The 23,258-nt window shown below is 42.8% G+C and overlaps 1 protein-coding gene across 3 annotated transcripts in view; it reads right to left on the bottom strand.

The window, feature by feature from the left end:
* The window catches only part of ZNRF3 (zinc and ring finger 3), a 65,856-nt gene extending 45,569 nt beyond the window's left edge, over window positions 1-20,287 (bottom strand). For 2 of the 3 annotated variants that reach the window (XM_033518288.1, XM_033518287.1), the window contains exon 1: window positions 19,886-20,287. In XM_033518288.1, coding sequence (XP_033374179.1) covers window positions 19,886-20,125 — 240 coding nt within the window. In that variant the 5' untranslated portion in view covers window positions 20,126-20,287. The remainder of the gene's footprint in view (window positions 1-19,885) is intronic. The other variant, XM_015643942.3, reaches the window with a different exon arrangement.
* Between the last annotated feature and the right edge of the window lie 2,971 nt (window positions 20,288-23,258).

Below are 23,258 nucleotides of genomic sequence, written 5' to 3'. Positions count from 1 at the left end.
GTAAGATGTGCAAATTTCCTGGTGCCTGAAGGTTTGCTAAGTAGAAACCAAAATCAGAGTTTTTAAGTGTATTGAAACACTTTTTATTAGTGTCAAGTATCAAATCACACACGTCTGCAGAAGCAGCATGGCAGAAAAGAGATGCAGGAGGGTGAAGAGAAAAAGTTTTGATGCTGACTAGCAAAATTTAGAAATTTCCACATGAGGCAACACAAGAATGCCAGTATCATCCCACATACTCCACAACAAAGAGGATGAATCCCTTTTTCAGCAAGGACCTTACTGCTTGCCTTGTTAAGGTAATAAACTGGTTAGTCAGACTATAAATGTAGCTTTGACCCCAGAAGACAGCATTAAAGTTAACAATATAGGCAGTCACCTTTCCCTCATGGTAGATTTTTGAACTTCAGAGAACCAGAATTTTGTGTACTAATCTGAACTGCACTACAAATGGTCTCAGGCCTACAGGAGAAGGAAAGATGTAGATTTTGCCAGCAGAAGTAACGATCTGGCAAAAGATCTTTGCTCTCTGGCATCCTGGAACACATTTTGGGACTGAGATAATCCCATTAGGTCTTTCTTCTAAAATAATCAATAAATGAAACAATGCAAAATGGTGAAGCTGATTTTAAGTTTTGGAGTTAACAGCTTGCCAAAGATTTACAGAGGGAGTGGCTCTCCCTCCCATGGACCTCCAGCCTACACCAAGAGATGAATGCAGGCTTTGCTCACCATCTAAGCAGAAAAGCTTGTCCTGCCTGAGCTCCCAACATGTGTAAAATCAATGCAACTATATTAATTGATACGCATTGCCTTTCTGGTAGTACTTACTCAGGCTTTGAGTCATGTCTTCATGTAACTTTTGGATATCAGACTGTGCTAGTTCAGGTCATTTGCCATACAACATACAGGCACACCTTTGGGTGGAAAAGCTGGACTACCATGCTCTGTGTGTCACAATTTCACAAGGTTCCATTTGAATTATAAAGGTGGAACCTTTATAAGCAAAATGAAGGTTCAGAAACATACTTCTGCAGCTGTAGCATATAAAGTGAGGTCTGTAACAGAGAAGATTGAAAACTCCCTCAACCTCTGCACATCTGTTCCAGAAAAGTCCCACCTCTTCTTCCCCCTTTCCACAGCTAAAGGGGGAGAACAACTGTTTCTTTCCCATTCACAGCTTGTGCCTGAACAAGCCTGCACTTCTTGACAATGGATCTGGTTTATCATTTCACCTCCAACTCCACCTTGCCTGTGCTTAACTTCTTTTCATACAAATCCCAGAAATTTTCAACCAGCATTCTCAAGAGAAAACAAAATAAGCTTCCATTTTAGTAAGGACAGCAGCCTGAAAACAAGCATTCCTTCTTTGCCATTTTCCTACTTAATTCCACATGGACACCACAAGTGAGAGAATACCACATGCAGAAGTTGTGCAAAGTTAAAATAAGAAAAACTGCAACTTTGCAGTCACTTCAAAATGTTTGAGCTCCAGGCTTTTCATGAAAACGTTCTATATACTGAGGTATCCTTGCTCTATCTCTGTGGCACATGCTTCACCTCTCTAAACAAACAAGGACTGTCTTTGTGCCTTTGTTTAAATTAAGAAAAAGAAGAAAAAAAAAAAACCAACCTGTCTCACAGGCTGTGATTACATCAGCAAGAGCATTCTCCTTTTCTCTATCAATCCTCCCTTACTCAGGCTTTGAAGAGACTCTGTGTGCTGCTGCCACTTCCTTTGATCTTTCTATTTTATGCCCCAGGGCCAGCCCTGATAATATCTGCTTTGCCTGCACAGTTTTGGAAAAGGCAGCAGCACCCATTCCTGTCCAAGAGCAGCTTTGTGAACACACTGAAGCGGCATGTGTGCCCTGTGATCCCGGAGCAGCAGCCACACAAACACAGCCTGCACACACACCACTGCAACAACATGTGGGCAGCCTGCCTGTGCCCTCCTGTTAGCGCCTGCATTTCGCTCCTCTTAAAGAAAAGATGACTCTGACAACTTATGGGTAATCTGACAGCCAGGCAGGAACAGCAGAAACCCTAGAGGAAAATGCTGCCTATTTTAACATCTGAATTTTTGACACTTTTTTGTTTAAAAAGATAAAAAAAAAAAAAAAAAGCAGAGGTAGAAAGCTAAAGACTGAGTGGCAGAGCAGCAGAGAAAGAAACACAGAGATCCTACCAACAGCCAAGTGTCTGATCCTTAAATGAGCAGAGATTTATCATTATCATTATTATTATTATTAGAGATAACTCTAACTTGAAATTTGGAGATCTGACCTACAGCACTACTATCATAGTCTCTTCAGGTATAGCCAGGTATTTTAATGTTACTTGTAATTTAATGTTACTCCTCATTAGCTGATGGGGAAATTGCTTTTGAGTGTCCCTTTAGTGACACTGCTAAAAGGAAATTTGTTTTCATCAGTTGCATGTAATGACATCTCCCCAAAAAAATGCACACAAATACTGACAAGAGATTATTAATCCAAGAGACAAAGTGTTGCCCTAGAAAACCAGGGAGCAACTTCAGTCTGTCTTGTTCCACTGCTGGTCCTGGCAGAAGACACCACAGGTATCAGACCCAGTGTGCATCAGGTTTTGTCCATGGCAAGGTTTGCTCTCCAGAAGCAGCACCCAGCAGTGCCAAGCACAGTTCTGCAGCCCACTGCACACAGCAGAGGATACACACAGCTTCCCACTGTACAGCACTATTAACCCATGGCTTTTCTTACAAACATCATGTTTTAGTTTCCTCTGTTTGGAGCAAGTGCCACTACTGCCATTCTCTCCTGCATGGAGAGCTCAGCCTGGCTGAGGTGTACCATCAGGCCTGAGATTTCACAGGTCCTAGCCAACTCTGGAAAGCTCTTTCCAGACAAGGGGACCGTGACCAGCTTTACACCACTCACCAGAGGTGAATCTTTCTCATCCCAGACAGCAGCAGGGTGCACTTCACTACCAGAGCACATCAGAAGCAGTCAAGAAACTCCCAGCAGGACCCCTGTATTTCTCATGCCTTTATGGGAAAGGTTATTTTTAAACTGAATTTCTTGCAATCTGTCCTAATCCAAAAATTTCTAAGAACTAAACAGCATTTGAAGAATCTCAGAAAGAAAGCCTTCACACTGAGACAAGTGATGGCAAAATTGAAAGAAACCCTGACCTTCTCTGCCATCTCACACTGCAGTTGCAGGCAGCTGCCTGCTCCAAGCTAAGCCCACTGCAAACTTCTAGCTACAACCCCATTCCAGGTTTTACCCTCAGCCGCTCCTCCTAGTACTTCAAAGGGAAAGTATTTTTGTACAGCCCAGCAAGGAGTGTAAACTGTTCAGCTGCTTCCAAAGCAAGATTATTTAACTCTTAAGTACCCAATATCCCTGCCCTCAGCAAGGGATTTCTGTGTAAAGAAAATAAATTTACCAGGAGCCTAAACATTAAGTCTGACGTGTTCATGACTTAACTAAAAAGTGACATGCTAATAGTTACCTTCCCATTTCCCCTCCCTCTTGTTCTGGAGGCGAGAAAGAGGTCAGAAAAATTAGGACTGCAAAAATCAATTTGTGAGTGCCACAGAATTACAGGATGGTTTGGCTTGGAAAGGAATTTAAAGCTCATCTCATTCCAATCCTGTGCCATGGTCAGGACATCTTCCACTAGACCAGGCTGCTCCAAGCCTCATCCAACCTGGACAGGGCATCCACAGCTTCTCTGGGCAACCTGTGTCAGTGCCTCACCATCCTCAAAGTAAAGAATTTTTTCCTAATTTCATACAGATACTTTCCATAACGCATTATGAATTTGTTTAAACAGCTAGAAGACATCATTTCTCTTCAGTAGTGTCAAGTCAGCTATAACTATCTAAATACCTTCTGATGTCAGGCCAAAGGATCCCACAAATCCAGCAAACTCCAGTAAACTAAATGCTTCCCTTGGCCTCCCACCCATTCTCACAGTAGGGACAAGCTGGAGCACAGGCTTCCTAACAAATGAAACCTCAAATAAATCTTTGAAAAAAATATGAATATAGCCTGGCTGTCTTTATGTTGAGATACAGCTGTAAAGGTACACACTCAGTCTTCTCTTTGTAAACTAAAAATGGGACCAATTTATTTACTTTTGTTCCAAAGTTACTCCTGAAGTTTGAGTTTCCACACTTCAGTTCCTTCCCTACCACTTGGAGCACACAATGAGTGGGCCACTGCCCACCACTCCCCTCCTGTTCCCTGGGGTGCCAATTTTGTTTCAGGCCCAGATGGCTCACAATTGCATGCAAACACTTATAACCCACCTTCCACCAACACAGAGATCCAGGGAAAGGCACTCATCTTTACATTAACAGAAGATGGGTGAACTTTGATCTCAAACAAGCCACTTCATTTAGTCTGACATCAGCATATATACTCAAGCATATGTACTCATATATTTCAATTACAGAATCTGCAAAAACCATTGGAATTTACTGTATCCAAGCTTCCCTTTGCTTGGTTATTAAACAACAGAGGTTGCCTACTAATTAAACACAAGACTCTTGCTTACAGTGAGGCTGTTAATGCCATTTTTCTAATTATCCTTTTATTCTATACCTTCTTTTTTTATATCACAGCTTGTCTGACTTGTATTTGTACAAGGCCACACTCAAGCTGTAACTTCTTTACTAAGGCACTGTATTTAAAACACTCAAAACCTGGTAGATATGCTGCCAAAACCTTCATCCAGATTACAAGACAAAGTAAGATATTACTCCAGTTTTAGTTTGGACATTTTACTTCTGAAATATTTCTTTTTTTCCCACACACCTAGCTAATATTTCAAATAACTGCATAATAACCTCTGTTACCAACACAGAGAATGAAAGCTCAGATAGATTCAACTCCTCATTGCTTTGTGAAATGTTATCCTGTATCTGCACAATGAAGAAGGGGTTCCTTTGCAGAATGCTGCAGGTACATATATATGTATATATATATGTACACAAAGGTAACTTTCTTCCTCAGAAGGATAAAATAAACAGTGTCTGCTACAGCACTGCCACAGCACCAGCACCACCATTACGACAGATTTGGTAATAAGAATTTGGGATTTGCCACAGTAAATAACTGCATTGCCTTCTGTCTGTGGCATTAAAATTTCTCTTCTCTCTTCTTTTCAGCAGTCTCACTTGTTTCAAGGTGGTCTCAAAGCTCTAAGAGCAGGACAGAATTACCATGAGGAAAGTTAGGGGTGCAGGTGTGGAAAACACAAGCAGTAAAAGCATGTGTTAAAAACACTTTGGGTGTGCAAGGCAATGAAGTGTATCCAAGTTCTTTTGCCTCAGACCTGATTTTGCTGAATGGCAGAACAGTCTCGAGTTCTTCTCCTAAAACTCTTAGCAATCTTTGACATCCACCCCATGAGCTGCCTCTTCCAACCTGTCTGTGGTTTCAAAACTATGGTTTCAAAGTTAAGACCAGTCAGAACTGAAGAGACCCTGTAAAATTATAACTTTCTGTAAGCATTTAATGTGATGAAGTTGTTCATTTTATGATCATAGTTTTCTACATGACCTGTCTCAGTACACAAGATGGACAAACAGAGTAAGGCTTAAAAAATTAGAGAGGTTACCACCCGTAAGAACTTCTTATTTGAATGCAAGTTGAAAAGTTACCCATCAAATGATTCTGTGCAAACCTGAAACTGGTTAAAAAGCATTCACAATATATATGGTTCATATGGCTGCCTGAATAGCTCCTTCATTGAATGTCTCTACAAAACATGGGTATGCAATTCACACCAGAATATACAGAAATAACAGCCTGTTTTACGTTATTCAGGTTTTTGAATTCCCACTCAAAATACTCAATGTTCTAGGTGCATTAATTCACTACTACTGGCTAATATTTGCAACAGCTGCATCACTCACTCAGCAGCAGAGCCTGACAAGTCAGCACAAACTCTACATATAGACAGGAGACCCAAAATTTTCATTTTTTTTTTCCTGAAGACTAATGAAACAGCTTGGGCAAATCACAACAGCAGGCTTCCCAGACAGATAAAGCAGAGAGAACTCAGTTGAGCTGTACCGTGAAAACACAGCTGTGGCTGTTTGCAAAACTTTGGTGCTGCAATTGACAGCTACAAGGGAAAAGTGTGTCACAGGGAATTTCGATGTCATGGAGCAGTGCCTGTGGCTGAATGTCCAATACAGTGCTCAGGGTTGATGGTCAAACCCAGTCCTTCTCAGTGCTGAACTGGAAGACTGGACAGAATCCAAAATATTTGATAATAGATCACTGTTACCTGGAAGCAGTATTAACTTTATACTAACATTTTTGCACAAGTGATAGATGCAAGGCCTGAAAGAGACATTAAATTGTATTTTGAAAAATTAAATGATTGCTCTAATATTTAATTGAGGGGAAAAAGAAGCTCTGCCTTCCACATTTTCAGTCTAGAGATATGTTCAACCAGTGCAGCAGCTTAAAATCTCACACTACAATTTCAGAAACTTGATTTGGCTTTGGGCAGATAGGCTGGGGAAAGGTGGTTGACCAACACTTCTTATCACAAAATGTACTATAAAATGAAGTTGATGATAAATTTTCAGGATTCTGCTATATGGATTACAAAAGTACTATATTACCTAACAGACTAGCACATTGATACAACTATCCATGCATGACCCATCTTTTGGGCAATATTAGAAAGAAAGAAAAAAAAAAAAGTAAATCCCACTGGAACTTTGAGATGTGTCTGAACAGCCAATTTTTGGATCTGCTTATTTGCACTTCAATTCTCTCTGTCAGATCTCTAATTTTGACCCTAAGAAGGGCACTGAACTGATTTTCAAAGCACTACTAATTAGCTTTGCTCAAGAAAGGCAAGGTCTCTTGAGATGAAAGATACCAACCCTAGTTTCTCTGCCTGCAGCCCATCTGTAAGTAATTTCATCATGAAATATCAGAACATGACAGAAATAGTGCCACCTATAAAATCATCCTGAAGGATAACAGTGACTCAGGCACCAGTGATTATTTTAACAGACCTTGCAGGGCTGTGTTGGGAATTCCAAGATTCTACACCACCTTGGCATTTCCCTTCAGTGTCAAAGCTTTGAGACCTAGTTCATGTCAAGGGTCAGACATAAGACATTAAAAGTAACACTTAAGGAGCATCACATATAAGAAATTCTCTCTTTTCCTAATTTAATTCTTTTACTGAACATTTGTGGCTAGATAGAACAAAGAGCTTTTATCAAATACCTCCAACTGCAGGACCAAACCAATCACATTTCAAAACAAACCAAAGCTTCGTTCTCTACCCTCAAATGAGAAGAGAAATTCAGCTACACAAAGATTAACTCTGAATTAGTTAGAGGTTATTATAATTTTTTCCTGTCTTAATTATTATAGAAGAGTGAGGTTGAAACATTAGGATCATGAACTTTTATTCATTCTCTTGCAAATCATTTTCACCTTTAAGTTGAGAAGCAGTTGTGTGTTTCCCTGGCAGCTCCTTGAGAATTCACACAGGAACTAAAAGGAATCAGAAAGTGAGAATTCAAAGGCAAGAAAAAGGCACCAGGAAAGAAATCAGAGGTCAAACTTAATTTCTTTCCCCCTTGCTCACCCATCCAGATTTAACATCAATCACTGCTTGTCCATCAGGGTTCCTGGAACCATGCTGCCAGCCCCAGCAACAATCTCAGGCTGTAGCCAGCATCAGAGCCCTTCCAGAAAGTGGCTCCCCACCTCCTCTCCACCCACCCCAGAGAGCAACAACATGAGCTTGGAAAAGCAACCTGTGAACTGCTGCTCTGCCAGGATTAGCTGCCAAATTTTAAACACCGTGAATGAAGTTTATTCACCCACTGAAAAATCCAGTACCTGCCTCAGTACTAGAAATACAATCCTTGAGTCTTAACATCAGAGACCAATTCCCCATCAGCTAATAAGAGACAGGAACAAGCCAACAACAGAAAATATAAGTATTTTCCTAAAACATGCATGATTTCAAAGCAATCTTTTCTAGCATTTCAGTTAGGCAGCATATGCTCACCTTTTGCAAAGCAAAGCATATGTTTTGTTCTAACCTATTTTGTTCATGCTTCCAATAATTTGCTTCATTCACTGTGAGCAGCCATCCCCTCAGCATCAGCAAGGACATTTCATTGACAGGCTTCTAAATGAATGGTAAATAAACCAAACCAAACCAGAAAACACAGGTACCCACAAAGTCCCAGTCAAACAGTATATTCTTAATGGCTTTAAAGATTACTACACACTTATAAAGGTAGTCTGTATCCTTAAGAAGTAAACTGAAGGTGAAGCACTGAAAATGCCTGCAATTACTCTTAAAAAAAAAGGATGCTTAATGTAAATTACCTGATGTCTAAATAGATATTGGGGGTATTTTTTAAAAATTATATTCTTCTAACAGCTGTCTCAGCTTGAAAAGGTAAATAAAATCAACTCCTCCTTCCAGAGGAACAGTTTGTAATGTTAATTCCATAAAACACAAACGACAAAAATCTGTGAATTCACGTAGAGATTCTCTTTCAGACTAAGAAATGCTATTCTGTGCTGGGAAATGAAGCCCTGCAGTTGGCCATGGATATGCCACATTATCATACTGATACAAAGATTAAATTCCTCTATCCTGCAGTTCATGAACCATTCCTTAAAGCAGAGTAGCCATAATCACCATGCCTCAAAAGGCAGAGAAAGTGCTAGAGGATATTCTCCAGCTGGGCAGTGTTTACAGTTAGCTATACCCCAGCAACTGCTTTAGGATGGCTTTCTCCTAAGGCTTATTCAACTTCTCTCTTGTTCTTCTGAGCACCTCTTGTTTGTTGTTCCAAGCTTTCTTTCTGGCAAGAATGCTATAAAAAAGTCAAGCTCCCTGCCCTACAACTTTCCCTTGACAGATACTCAGGATTCCTACTACTTTTCTCAGTTGTTCCTACCTGGACTAGTCCTAACCTAGGTTGAAATTCTGCTGTCATAAGAATAAAAACAGATTGCATCAGTTTGTGTATTCTGTTCTAAAAACTGCAAAACCCATTTTATCTCAAATATGTTTAAAATTACAAGATTTCAAGATTCACCAGTACTTGGATAGTAAAACTGCTAAAAATATATATATAATTCAGCTTCTTAAGTAGTGCTACCTAGTCTAACATATACCATCACCTATGAGGTTATTTGCTAGCAATATCCTTACCACACAGTATGTTTTATTACTTACACAGGAGGCAAATATTTTCCCAGCTTCACCAACTTCAATTCTAAGACACCAAGTGCAACTTAAGGATGGAAAAGCAATTTGGAAAAGTTCTCATTGCAATAATGTCTATCTAGATGCATGCTACTGTCTATTATTTCCTGCTAAGACAAAAGCACACTGACAGAGGGAATCACAGAATCATTATTAGGATCAAGTCCAATACCACCATGTTCATCACTCAACCATGTCCTTGAAGGCCACATCCACACATTTTTTTAACTATTCCAGAGATAGTGACTCCACCACTTTCACTAGGTAGTCTCTTTCAATGCTTTACAACCCTCTGTGGGAAATTTTTTTCCTAATATCTCATCTAAACCTCCCCTAGCACAGCTTGAGGTTGTTGGAGAAATCCTGCTGAGAGACAGAAGCACTGAGTATTTCCATACTTGATAAATTTTCCTGTCTCACAAGGGTATTTCATGGTATGTAGGGAGAATGAAAACTACCTTTGTTAACAACAGTTTGGAGGCAGGAACTAAAGGAAAATGAAGTCACTATCACATCCACCCATCCCTAGACACAAGCACGGGAATGGCACTCCAGCAGCCATACAGTTCTTTCTCTAGTTTTGTGTATTACAAAATTCTGCTTACTGGCATATTTCAGAAACTCTCACTGCTACATTAGTAAGGTACAGGTCTCTATTTCTCTGCTGAGTGTCTATAGTAAGAGAAGCCTTACTCTGAGTAAACTTCTTATGTCAAATAGACAAGCAAGCACTTTCCTCCTGTGGCTGATTTCCAGTACTATTTATCTACCTAGGCAGTGACATTGATTTCAGTTGCTGAACTAGAAAAGGCTGTACCAACAGAGAAGTGCATCTACAGAATGTCTAAACCTATAAACCTTTTCCTATGTAGGCCATGTATTAAAACAAATTATCATCACTGAAAGACAGATCTTTTTATAAAGTGAAAACATTCAAAGTAATACACAAAAAATCTGCTACTTCAATAATGGCATTCCAAGTTTACCTAGGAGATCATCCTGCAACACAAAGTGTACAGAACTTCACAAGAAACAGTGAGTGCAGCAGAGCAGGATACAGCAATCTGCCTGAACTACCAGCATCCACACAGAAGTTCCAGGAAAAAATGCCATTGCTTTGCTGTCCCAGTTGGCCCTGGCAAAGTTTCTGTGGGTCAGGACATCAGTAATAAGGGAGTCCACATGACACCCACAACACAGGGCTAAGAGGGGAAAGCAGAAGGGAAATATGGCAGGGGAAGGAGGAAAAGAGAAGCTCACAGCAAAAGCTGAGGGAACACTTTCTTACACGATTCTTCCTGTAGCATCATCAAGCTAAAGGTTCAAATCACAACAAGGTCTAAGACACCAAAGCCAGTGGCATTTTAAGTGCCCAAACCCCACACCTCTGTTTCATAAAGTACAGTGCCACCTCTGAGCAGCCCATTGCCAGTGGAGCAGGGAATTCACTGAGGCAAAGAAGCCCAAGATGGGTTAAAAATGACTGAGAGTTCATCCCTCAGGTATCTTTTTTAAGACTCCTGCCCAAGTCTGGTCAAAGTTTCATTAAAGTCAAACAATCCAAGTGGCAATTTCCTTCTAAAGCATTTTTCCATAATTTCTGAATAGCTCCTACTGAGAGTCAAATCCTAAGTTTTCAGTTCCTCTTCATACCACAACCTGCTCCTTCTTTAGGGTCTTTGACAAACACTTCTGTGATTCCTGAAGGCACTCCAGGCCTGACCCACTGCTGATCCACCTGAGTTTACACAGATAATGGAGAAGGATTCACTGTAACTGGGTGTTGCTCTAATTCTATTTTACTGTATCCATCTCTTTTACAATGTGTCTGTAGCAAGGCTCAAACAAGGAGCTACTATCGGATTACTGGACTACCCCCAAGCTGCAGGAGCTAGAAAGGAAATCAAGAGGTTCCCCCGTAAGAAAGTATTTAAGCAATATTTCTGTAACATAAAACTACTCTGATGTCTACATATCCAAAAGAGACCAAAGAGTAAACAGAGAGAAAGAAATTCTGTTGTGTGAGGAAGAACTTCTGCTCCAGTTAAAAAGAATACATACTGGAGTGATCTGAAGCTGCCTATAAATATTCAAGAACATCAAAGCCGGTCCTGTTAAATTAAAAATGCTGTCACACAGATAGGAACTAGCCTCTAGCACTGCCAGCTTCAACATGTGAGCCTCTGATCTGAGAGGCAGAGGCTCAGCTCTTCAAGAAATTTTATTCAACATAAGAAGAGGAAAAAAAAGTGAACCAGCAGTTGAGTTTAATAAGGATATTAAATACTTTACGAGTGAGCTAAGTAGAGCTTAACTCTTTCAGGACACTTCAGCCCTTTCACTGAAAAGGACAGTAGCTTCTTCCCATACAACTTTCAAGGCTGGGATGTCTCTGGGCTCCAGGAATATTCCTATCCAAGCCCCTGAAACAAACACTTAACACAGACTTTGAAAATGGAGATTCTGTCCATACTGCATACCTCACACATATATGTGTGCATACATTTTGGCTGACTATTCCACATCAGGGATCTATGTTTAATATTAAAAACTGTTCAGAAAGATTTCAAATCACCTTCCCACAGTTGCCTGAAAAGAACAGGAGCGGTAGACAAGAGGAGAGCAGACCACTTTTGTTATTTGCAGAGATTCAACTCTGGTGTGAGAAACTTACCCCAATCTGCAACTACAACCATGTTATTTCACTGTAGGAAAAACTCTGTCAATTCCCAATATCCAAACCCAAAAATACTATCCCTGACAGTTCTGAATGGGGACAGGGGAACTCTGGCAGAGTAACTTTCTCAAATAAAATAATGGAAAACTGAAATACAATCATACTTTAGAAGTTCTTTTGCATTAACTATCCTACAGTGTCTTTTCTTCAGATACAGTTTTGGCATGTAAAAGATTCAAGAGAATTCTTTTAAGGAGGCAAAACACTGCTGGCTACCAGACTGGGGATACCTTGTCTCTGAGTAAAAAGAGGTCTCCAGACCTTGGCTCCTCTTAAATACTGAACTCAGCAGCATCCCTTGGCACTGTTTCAAGAGTTCATTTCTTGCTCCCAGCCCTGCTACACATCATCCAGGATATCTGCCAGCTTGGCATCCAGATCCTAAAGTGTTCATCTACTCTTTATTCTCACAGCAGGCAAGACAGCATCTGCACTAAAAGGCTTCTAAATAAATACAAATCAGGTATGAGAAAGTATGATGGACTTATTGAAATACAATACTGGAATGGTAACCAATACCTTTCCCTGTTGTATCATACACACCTTTAGAGATTGCCTTAGGGGAAATCCAAAGCCAGCAAGGACAGGTTAAACCTTGTGCAGCAGGAACAGAAAACACTAGTGCACACAACTGGCATGCTGTATATATAATATTGATGTTTTATCTATGAGACACAGGTATTATTATTGTTGCTGTTGTTATTAGTGTAAAACTGATCAAGGCTCAATTAAGAGTGTCACCATTTAGCCAAGCCCAAACAAGAAGTCTATAAATCTTCAAGGGCAGTCTCTGTGAGGAAAACAAAATAGAATTTAAAGAACCCCACAGCCTTTAAAAGAGGTTCTTCTCCAGGAACCACAGAATTGTGAAACTGACCCATCAGTGTAAAAAAACTGAACAGAATACCTTCTGCATTTCCAATTCAGTTCTTCAAAGGTATATTTCTTAATGTGTCATCAAAGTAGACAGTTTAAAAGCTCAAAACTTGCAGTTCCAAAGGTGAACTCAACTGCAAGTTTGGTTTCAGCCTCTTCTGCCTGGGGAAGGAGGGGCAGAGTGGAATGGATAAAGCAAGAAGCAGAGAAGAAGGATTTTTCACAGCCACACTTAAACCACTTTATATTGTGTGTATTTTTTTAAAGTAGGCAAGCATCAAAAGCTTCAAAGTAGGAAAACAGATCTTGGCACAAACTAGGCTCTTTTCTGAATTAAAAGCAATTTTTCAAACACTACAATCAGAAGTATTTGAAAGCTGCTTACCAAGCACATGCAATAAATTCACAGTAGGAGGCACATACTTGCAACTTGCATGCCTGTACAGCTAATTAAACAGTTGTACTCAAACCATGACTGCAGACTCTAGAATATGCCCCTTAGTTCTTCTCAGGCCAGTCACCTCCTCACTGATTCTTCCATTTGCTTTAATACTGAAAATTATGCAAAATAATAAAGCAGCTTAAGCTCAAGGAAACCAACAGAAAGCTAAAGCTGGCCATCAGCTTTAGAAAACAACTAAAATCCTCACATTAATGCACCGAGTTACATGCATCTGGGAAGCCCAGAGAGTCTGCATATATTAAGCTGCATATTTAAGGTTGCACTTGTGTCTGGAACATAACAGGCACCTAATCAACCTCTGTAAACTGGCTCTTCATCTTAAAGCCAAGTGCAACAACAAAAGTCTCTAAGCAGCATGAAAAGGAAATTCAAAAAAATGAATGAAAGCAGTCTGCCACTGTGGAGAGGACACCCTAAGTCACCAGAGACTTGTTTTCCTGAGCACTATTGCTCAAACCTAATGTAAGCACAGCTTCACCAATGGGATAAGTACAGTAAAGTGCAAATTTTGGGTATCCACAAGATCACACTTCCCTGGTCACCTCTGGTTTGTGCCAAGCAGTGGAGAAAAATGCAGAAAATAGAATTACTTTTTTTTCTTTACATGAATTCTCTGCTGCTGTTTTAACAAGTTCAAACCACGTCCTTGTTTAAGAACAATCTATTTTTCCTTTGCTGATCTCTGTGAGTGTGAAGGACCCTCCTTTTAAGCCAGGAAGTGAGAAATAAGGCCAAGCATTCAAATTGCATTCATTCTGTTTCTATGTGTGGGCACACGCTCTGGTTTGAACATATTTGAATACTGAAGGGCAGATGCCCAAAACAAGAGACAGTTTGTACCAGTTAACACTTAATGCTTCCTAAATTGAGCACTTCCAATGTAGTAAGTGTATTAATGCAAATACATGTACCACCTACATAACTGGGTAGAACATAGAGCAGATTACTGCATCCAGATACTATCTTTGCTTAACCAGTCCAATGCTGGCCCCCTGAAAGTATTTGTACTTTGAAAAACCGTTTCTGAAAAGTTATTTTGGTTCAGAAGGGCCTCACTTTGCAATTCCAAAACAAGAACTAGAAGACTGTAATAAAAAAAGGGAGCCTTTATAAATACACACTCCACCACAAGATGGTATAAACTGGAAGAAAATTACTATGTATGCTAATCAATGGTTTTATACAACTACTCAAGACTTTCCTATAAGATCTGCTTGCAGTAGAGCTGCCTGAGGTTCCTTCCCTCCAAGTCTGCCACACTGAATTCTGTCCTCTACACACTTCACCTGGTGTCATTTCAGAAGCCCTGCAGTAGGCAAAGCACTAAAGAAGCAGCTGTGCTGTCCAGTTAAGGCACCAGTGAGGTGCTCAGGGGAGTGAGTACCAGTTCCACCCATGGGGCATGGCTGGCCACAACTGCTGGTAACACTGTCAAGTAGGCTGTAATTAGATATAAACGACTGTAGTCACATAGATCCAGTCTAAACATAAATAAATATATATAAATGAAAAGAAATTTTCCAAATGTATCCATGTTTAACAATTTTTGAGCACCAGTCCTCTCTGGGACTTCTTCCTACTTCCACCTCCCAAACAAGCAAGAGGAGCACATGAAAAAGGAAGTGGTCAGCATCCTGCCACCAAAGGCAAGGTTTTCAACAGAACAGACCTTCAGCATCTGTGAGGAAGTTTAACTAAACATATAGCTATATGCAGAAAAGTTACCTGAACTCCCACAAACTATTTTCCCCATTTGATTCCCAACCTTCACTTGGAAGTATGGAAATGGCACTGGTTGGTCTGAGCACCGAGCCAGTGCTGTGAGCTTTCTGCTTTTACTTACTTAACCTACTTTATTCTTCTTCCTCTAAATGGGTCACATTAGCATTTTTTGATCTTTCCACATTGTAATGTCTTTTTCTGCATTTTCTTACACTGTGCCTCCTACCTTTTCTTCAAGGGACTGCCTCATTGCAACAAGGTTCTGATAGGATTCTGGTATTGCTGCAGCTCTGTGCAAGTAACACAGACACTGGAGTTTCCTTCAGAACCAGTTACTCATCACTGAATTTGGTACTTCATCTTTCAGCCCCCTCCTGTGTCTTTTCACCACCATTCTAAGAGACATCTTGGATACTGCAGTGTTGATGAATTAACAAAAAATAAGCATCCTTATTTACAACATCGAAGCTAGAAGCCAGTGAGAACAGGCAACTTCTTGTGAAATAAGCCAGCAATGATGTGACTGGGCTGGAGCTCAGCATGATAAAAACCTAACCAAAACACCTTAATGGGCTGTCTTCAACTCCCTCCACATCACAGTACACAACAGGATAAAGCACAATTGAAACTTAAAAAAAAAAAAAAAAAAAGAGGGAGGAATAAAACTGGACCAATCTGTACTGAGATCAAGCCCAAGACAACACCTCTGCTTTGAGCAAGCTGCCTGTGCATCACACTCTACAAAGGCTGTCCAGGTACAACAACCATGCAAGTCTTTGCCTAAGTGATCTCTTATTTTGAAAGCAAATTATGCCTCCTTTAAGGACACGATGACAAAACAAACCTGAAGCCCAGATAAATGTATTGTGCCTGATGTCCTTGGGATCTTTACTGCAAGCCACAGATTTACAGTTAAGGTATGGAATCTAACACAAACCCAATCACAGGCGTCTTCATATTCTAAGAGGATAACTAGCAAAGAAAACATTCAATAATACAGTGACTCAAAGCCACAAATAATTCCACTTCCTCATTTTGAATGGCCTTCAGGCACTCAAGCAAGAAGAAACTTAACCTGCATGATCACAAAACAACAACCAAAAAAACCCGAAAATACGTATTTTTGTCTTCCACTCTCAAAGGGCACAAACATTCCATTGACTCAGCCTCCTCTGATCATGGCTAGACATCTATGTATCTGCACAATTATTTCACATCACTCCTTTCAACACCGTTAAAAACTGCCAATGCTTCGGAGTGCAGTTTGCAACCTTTAGTAACTTTTGCATTTTGAGAAAACAGAGGAAAGATTCAAAGCCATTGAAGTAAGGGAAGGGAGGAAGACAGAAGGAAGGAACACATAGGCACTGTCTTGCAGTCCAGTTTGAAGCCTCCCCATCTTCTACGCGAGAAAGACGGGCAGTAATTTGCTACTGGGAAGTGTCATACAAGAAGTTGGGAAGTGTCCCACTTCTGTTTTCTTCCTGAAGCTTAAAGAACTGAGTTATGCTTGTTCTCCCCAGACTTTTACCTTTTAAGCACAAAAAAATATATGCAAGTGGAGATTATTACATCATCTACACACTGCTCAATGGCTACATAAAGCTCATCATTTCCCTGCTGAGGCTTCCAAGCAGAAACAAACCAACCAAAAGACAAACTTTTGTTGCACAAGAAAAACCATGCATAATATCCTCAAATCTCTCCTCCATGCTGCTTCTCTCCAAAATCGTATATCTCAGTAATTCACCTATATTGCTGTATTCAGCAGCACATTGATGGCAGGAGTACCAAAAAAGAAAGACAGAGAAAACTGACAACGATGAATGTGCATCAGTTAAAGTTTTTGACACATCACAGACAGTAAATTTGATCCTCTTCCCCAAGCACCTCAACTGAGCAGTCCCATCACAACCACAACTTTATAAGAAGCATGACATTAGATGCTCCACTCCTTAGCTATCAAGCTGAACATGCAAAAAGAACAGGATTTCACCAGTTTCAAGTAGAATAAGATACATAATCTCACTCTGAGCAATAAAGCCACTGCTGCTAGTCAAATCAGTTATTTGTACTGTCCAAACACTGTCAGTCTGTGGCCATGTAACATTGAGCCTGAGACAAGACTACATCTGAACTTTTGCCCTGAATGGTACGAGAAGTTTCAACCATAAGGACTTCTCCAGTCATAATTTGTTTTAAAGCAATATATCAATTTAGAGGTTTCAACAAAGTCTGGTTTTCACAGTCACTCTCTAACCAAACATCTGCAACTTCCAATCTCTTGACCATATCTATGGGCAGTATACTGCCCCAAGAAACTCAGGATATTCCAGTATGCCAGATACCACCAAAATGGTTAGACTTTCGAGCAGTTTAAGGACCAGCTGACACAGCAACATGAGGATGAATTTGCTGAATACAAACTGTGGCCACATGAAAGAAGACATATGAACATTTAATCTCTCTGAAGAGTTATTCTGGGGAGGCACTTGACCCTAATAAGATTCATTCACAATAACTTGAGAAACAATATAATAGCACACCACTACTGGATAGGAATCTGACCAATAACCAGTTCAGGAGTGGATGTATGACCTATCAAAAGCTGAAAGTGCATTGTTTCTTAAGGTTGGTGTTTTTTTTTGTTCAGACTTTCAAGACCAATGAGTAATTGATGCTATTAACATAAACAAAAGTAAGCCTTTGTGTAGTCCCAAAACCACAATTCCTTTGATCCATTCTTTAATGTGTGCCTTATTTTCAAGAATTTCTAATATTTCATCTTAAAGAAAAATGCATCTTATTCTTGAAAGAGCTGTGTGCACTGACAAAGGGGCTGGGGCCAAGAAGAGCTTGCTTCACTTGATTGATGTACAACTATCTGCTGCTGAACAGATTCTGAGTGGCAATAGCTTCATGAGCCTTTTCTAAACCTCACAGTGAACTTGAAATGATGACCCAGATCAGCAGATTCAAAATGTTCTACAAAAATACAACCTAGCTGAAAAAAGGGAGGCAAGACAATCCTGTGAAAATCTTCATCAGTTTTGGCTCTGATATCTCTCTTTCAGGATGAGATAGAGGAAAAGCAGGACACTGACAAGAGATTTTATATCTAAAACCTCAACAGTGAAAACAGATAGCATTCAGTCTAGCAACTCTGGAACAGTATCTGCCAGGTTCTCTCCTCTGAAAAAAAAAGAGCATCATACACAGCTCATGAAACAAAAAAAAAAACAACAAACCTGTTAATGATATATATTATCTAGCATGCATCCAGATGAATAAGCAAATCAATTTTTGAGTGATAAATGACTGTAAAGGATTTGCCACATCATGTGGCTTTTGCTGTAGTCTTTTCTATTTGGGGTGCTGTCTATTCAGGCATGAAGAGGAAGCAGACAGATGATGTTACATACAATAAGGCCTGCAAAAGTATATTTAATACAGTTGTTTCCAGTTGAGCAAATCTGAGTCTTAAAAGAACAGCTTATTTTTTCTCCACTTTTACTTACAGTCACCAAGAAAGTATGACCTCAGTAATGGCTTATGTTCTGTTCATAATACTAACACCTGACACAAAAGGAACCTTTGAAGTCTCCTGCTGGCTCCAAAGACACTATTAAGTCTCAAAATGAAAAAGCACTAAAAGATTTAAAAATGTCCATGTCAGTTCCAGCCCCTATTAGCACCACCTCTTCTAAATGTCATAATTATAGCTTAATTGGTCCACCCTCTTTTCTCTGAAAAATCACCTTACATCAGCAATTTTTCTCACAACTCTTCTGCCTTCAAGAGAATTTTTATAAGAAATCATCCCAGCTGAAACTGTTTTGAAATATGAAGCATTCATAACTAGTATTTTCTACTTTAAAAAAGTAATTTTGATAGTATTGTGTTTGTAGAGCTTTAACAGTTTTTTTTTCAGAATGTACTTGTTACCAGTTAGATTATTTTAAATTTTGTATGTTTATTTACATGTATTCCATATATGCATGAGTACATATGCAGACATATATGGAACACAAACAAATCCCACAGCTGTTAAAGAGAAATAATGATTACTATTGGTACTTGCTTAACAGTCAAACTTACTAAAGCACCATTCAAGTAATTTTTCTCTACTTAACCAGAGGGGGGGAAAAAATAAAGTCAGCAATTACAAGTGACTACAAAGGAATTAGATAAGCACTTCAAGAGTTTCAATAAGAGTAAAGGACAGTTGCGTTCAAAGACAAGAACCATTTCTCTGGTGAGCAAGTCAAGCAGAGCTCTGTACGAAGTGTGACGCGATGGGAGCTCCTCGGGACCCCGAGCGCAGCAGTACCGGGTGCAGCTCCGTGCGCCGCCGGGCGCGGAGAGAGCAACCACCGGCACAGCCCGAGGGCGCAGCACCCCATTACTGCCGCGGCACTTCCAGGCCGGGCCCCCCCGCCCCCAGAACGGAGCAGCCCCGCACGGCTCCGGCCGCGCACCGCCGGCAGCTCCGGGACCGGCAGGGGCCGCCCGGCGCGGCCCCGCCTCCGCCCGCCCGCCGGCCCCGCGCCCGGCGGAGGGGCGAGCGGAGCGGAGCCCGCGGCTCGTGTGAGGCGGCCCTCGGCTCCGCCCGCTCCCACCGCGCAGAGCCCGCGCCCGGCTGTCAAAGCGAGGCGGCCCGGCGAGGTGAGGCCGGCGCTGGGCCTTTGTGCGCGGGCGCGCATCTGTCACCGCGTCCCCGGGCCGCGCGGCGCACGTGGGGCGGCGGGCCCGGCCCCGCTTTGTGCCGCAGGTGCCGGGCCCGCGGAGCCATCTTGGGGCAGGCGGCGCCCCCCGGCCGCGCTCACCTGCACGATCTCGCCTTCGGCGCTCAGCGTGGCCCCCGCGCGGGAGAAGCGGCCCTGCAGCCCCGTGGTGTAGGTGGTGTAGTCGCCGCTGGGGCTGGACTCGAAGAGCACCACCTCCACAAACGCCGTCTCCTTGCCCAGCGCCGCGCCCGGCGCCGCGGCCAGCAGCACCCCGAGCAGCAGCAGAGGCGGCGGCAGCGGCGGCACGGAGAGCCCCGCGCCGGCCCCGCAGCCCCTCATCGCGCGGCGGGAGGAAGCGGCGCCCCGCCGCCGCGCATCTCTCCCGAGCGGCTCCAGCTCCGGGGCCGGGGTCCCGGGCCGGTCAGCGTCCCATGGCAGCGGCCCTCCCGCCGCGCTGCGCCCCGCTCCTCGCTGCCGCGCTCCCCTTCCCTCGCCCCGGCTCCTCTCCGCCCTGCCAAGCCGCTTCCCTTTCATCTGCTCCACGTGACGGCCACCACGGGGTTATCCCCGCCCTCCGCGCCGCGCTGACCCGCTCAGTCCCTCCCGCCGTGCACACACCGCCCGCAGCCCCGCCGGGCCCGGCTGAGCCGAGCGCTTCCCGTGGCTGCCGGCGGTCTGGCCCGGCTCGGCCCGGCCCCGCAAGGGTCTGAGAGCGAGCCGCGCTCGGAACGGCCCTGCCGGGATCGGCTTTCCACGCGGCAGGGCCTGCAGGGCCGGGACGCGAAGGGCAGCCCCGGCGACCTGTGGCAATCGCCCGGGCCCGCGTCCGCCGGGCTGCTGCCCGCCGGTGCCGGGGCTCCCGCCTTGCCCAGCCGCGGGCCGTAGCGGGTCGGCCGGGCCGCTTCCCGGCACTACCGCGACTCGCGGCCGCCGGCCATGCCCTGCGGGCTGGGCACGGATCCCGTGTGCGGGGGCTGCGCGGGGCAGCCCCGCCGGTGGCACAGCCTGGATGGAGCAGAGCTCTGGCAACACACGTACCATGGGCACCCATCCTCCGCAGAGACGCCGCTGAGCTGCCGGACGGATGTGCCAACCTTTGGCAGCCGGCGGGCTCGTTTGTGTCTAGGGCAGGTCTGGCTGATCGGCCCCCTGATCCCAGTCTCCTGAAGCTGGGTTAGGGGGGACTGGGTTACCTGGACTCTTTTGCTTGGCTGTAAGTGCATGTCTACAAAATCTCCATCAATGATAAGGGAAAAATGTGTTGGTAATGATGTTTGTTGCAGTCTCACACAAGAACTGGATGCCAGCCAATTACACATTTTTCCATTAAAAGTATGTAGAGCTAAGTCATGGAACTCATTAATACATGGTGTTACACAGCCTAAAAATATAACTCGGTGACAAGGAGGATTGAGACAAACTGATCCAAGATCCCTTGTTGGCTATGAAACACAATATTTGGAAACAAAGCCCAGCCCTAACTTACTGGTAGAAGAAATAATACCCTAGTCTTCAAATGGCCAGCTCTTTTCCCACATATACTTTGTTACAAGTGAAGACAAGGTAATGTCTTCCTTAGCATGACACAGTGAGCAATGTTAGCTTAACAATTCATGGGAGATTTCTTCAGTGGCAAAGGGTCAAGAAGAGATCACAGGACCATACACTCTTGGCTCCTACATTAAGCCACAAAATACCCACCTAAGACTATGGTACAGTGGATCAAAGGCCACAAAACTATTGCATGTTTAGAAAGCAAGCTGGAAGGGACATCACTGTGGTACACTATGCAGATGTAGATGTGGTTAACAGGTGCAAATTTTTGATTACAGTTATGTTCTAGTACAATTTCAGAAAGGCATGGCATCTAGTGTACTAAATAGAAGCATTTTAATCCCTTAGTGCAAAGTACCTCTACTTGATTTTTCTTCACCCATGAGACAAATGGCTGATGTTTAATTAACATAAGTCTCCTACATCCCAATCAACATATGAACAGCTTAAGCTGTCTGGAAACTACCTACAGAAAAAAGGATAAATGGGGCTCTGTATAGGAAGTGGACAGATCCTATGCCTAAAATAAGAGTTGCTGAAGATCTGATCCATTCCACTTGGACTAGAAACGCAGCAAAATTGCCTTGGAGCAGCCTCACAGTCAAATACTGAGGAGTGACATGAGGCATTAGGACTCAGGTCACCAAGTTCCCTTGACTTGGGCAGAAATCCAAGCAGGAAGTTGCAGGAAGAGAATGGACTGTCTATCACTAAAGCATCCAATATTTCTAATTGGCATCCTGCCCAGCTGGCAGTATACAGTTCACAATTCAGTTATGCCATAATACTTCAGATATGTTTTCTTTTTTTTTCCCCTGAATAACAAACTGAGGCCCAGGGTCTGAATACAGAAGTCTCAAGCACTTATAACTACAGCTGAGGACAGTGAGAGCTGTGATTTGAGCATAACTAAATTATGTGCAATGCCAAATGGTCTGAGAAAGCATTCTCTAGGCACTCAGTCTCTTCTTTCAAGTAACAAGTGACAGAACCAGAGGAAAGAAACCTCAGGTTTCACCAGGGAGGCTTAGATTGGATATTAGGGAACATTTCTGCATGGAAAGAGTTGTCAAGCATTGGATCAGGCTGCCATGGATAGAGGTGGAGTCACCATCGCCCTGGGGGATTTAAAAGATGTGTGGATGTGACCTTTGGGCACATGATTTAGTGGTTTAGCAGTGCTGGAGGAATGGTTGGACTCAATTGTCTTACAGAACTTTTCCAACATAAACAATTCTATAATTCCATCTCAGAAGCAGGCAATCAACACTAGAGGATGCTTTTGACACTGAACTTCCTACATCTCATTTCCCCTGCAAAGAAATGGATATTATAGAACCCTCCTCCCTCTGCTCTTGAGAGAAAAAGTTAGTGAAGTAGCTACATAATACTGTGATGAATGTTATAGAAAAAGCCCAAAACAATCTCAGAGCAGACCAGCTGTCCATAGGAAGGATAAAGAGGCCTGGTTGTCTTATTCACACATCCACATCTGCCTGCCCAGATGTTTTCAGAAACTGATAATTCGGACTACTGCCCACATTGCCTACATGTTTTAACACCATGCTATGCAGACCTTATTTCATAAGTAAATGTTATTGGTGCACCTCTTAATAAGCAGAAGGAACAAGTGCTGTCCTTTTCCCAGTAAATTCAAGGACATGTACATGCCTGTCCTTTTTCTGTGAGACAGAATTGCACAGCACAGAGTTTTAGGGCTGACTTAAAGCTTTCCTCAGACACACCCGAGTGCTTGCCGAGCTCCCGTTCTGCAGGAGCAGCAGCAGCTCCTGACGCCGCTCCAAGGGGCTCCGGGGGCTGGCCGGGGAGTCCCGGCTGCACTGCGGCACGGCCACCACCAGGTGTCCCCCGAGGGCCGCCGCGCCCGGGGCTGCGGGACGGGCCCGGGGCGTCTGCG

Source organism: Parus major, chromosome 15, assembly GCF_001522545.3.
Source record: "Parus major isolate Abel chromosome 15, Parus_major1.1, whole genome shotgun sequence".
Classification (NCBI taxonomy): domain Eukaryota; kingdom Metazoa; phylum Chordata; class Aves; order Passeriformes; family Paridae; genus Parus; species Parus major.
Note: the sequence above shows the minus strand (reverse complement) of the source record. Positions and strands in the feature narration are given on the sequence as shown.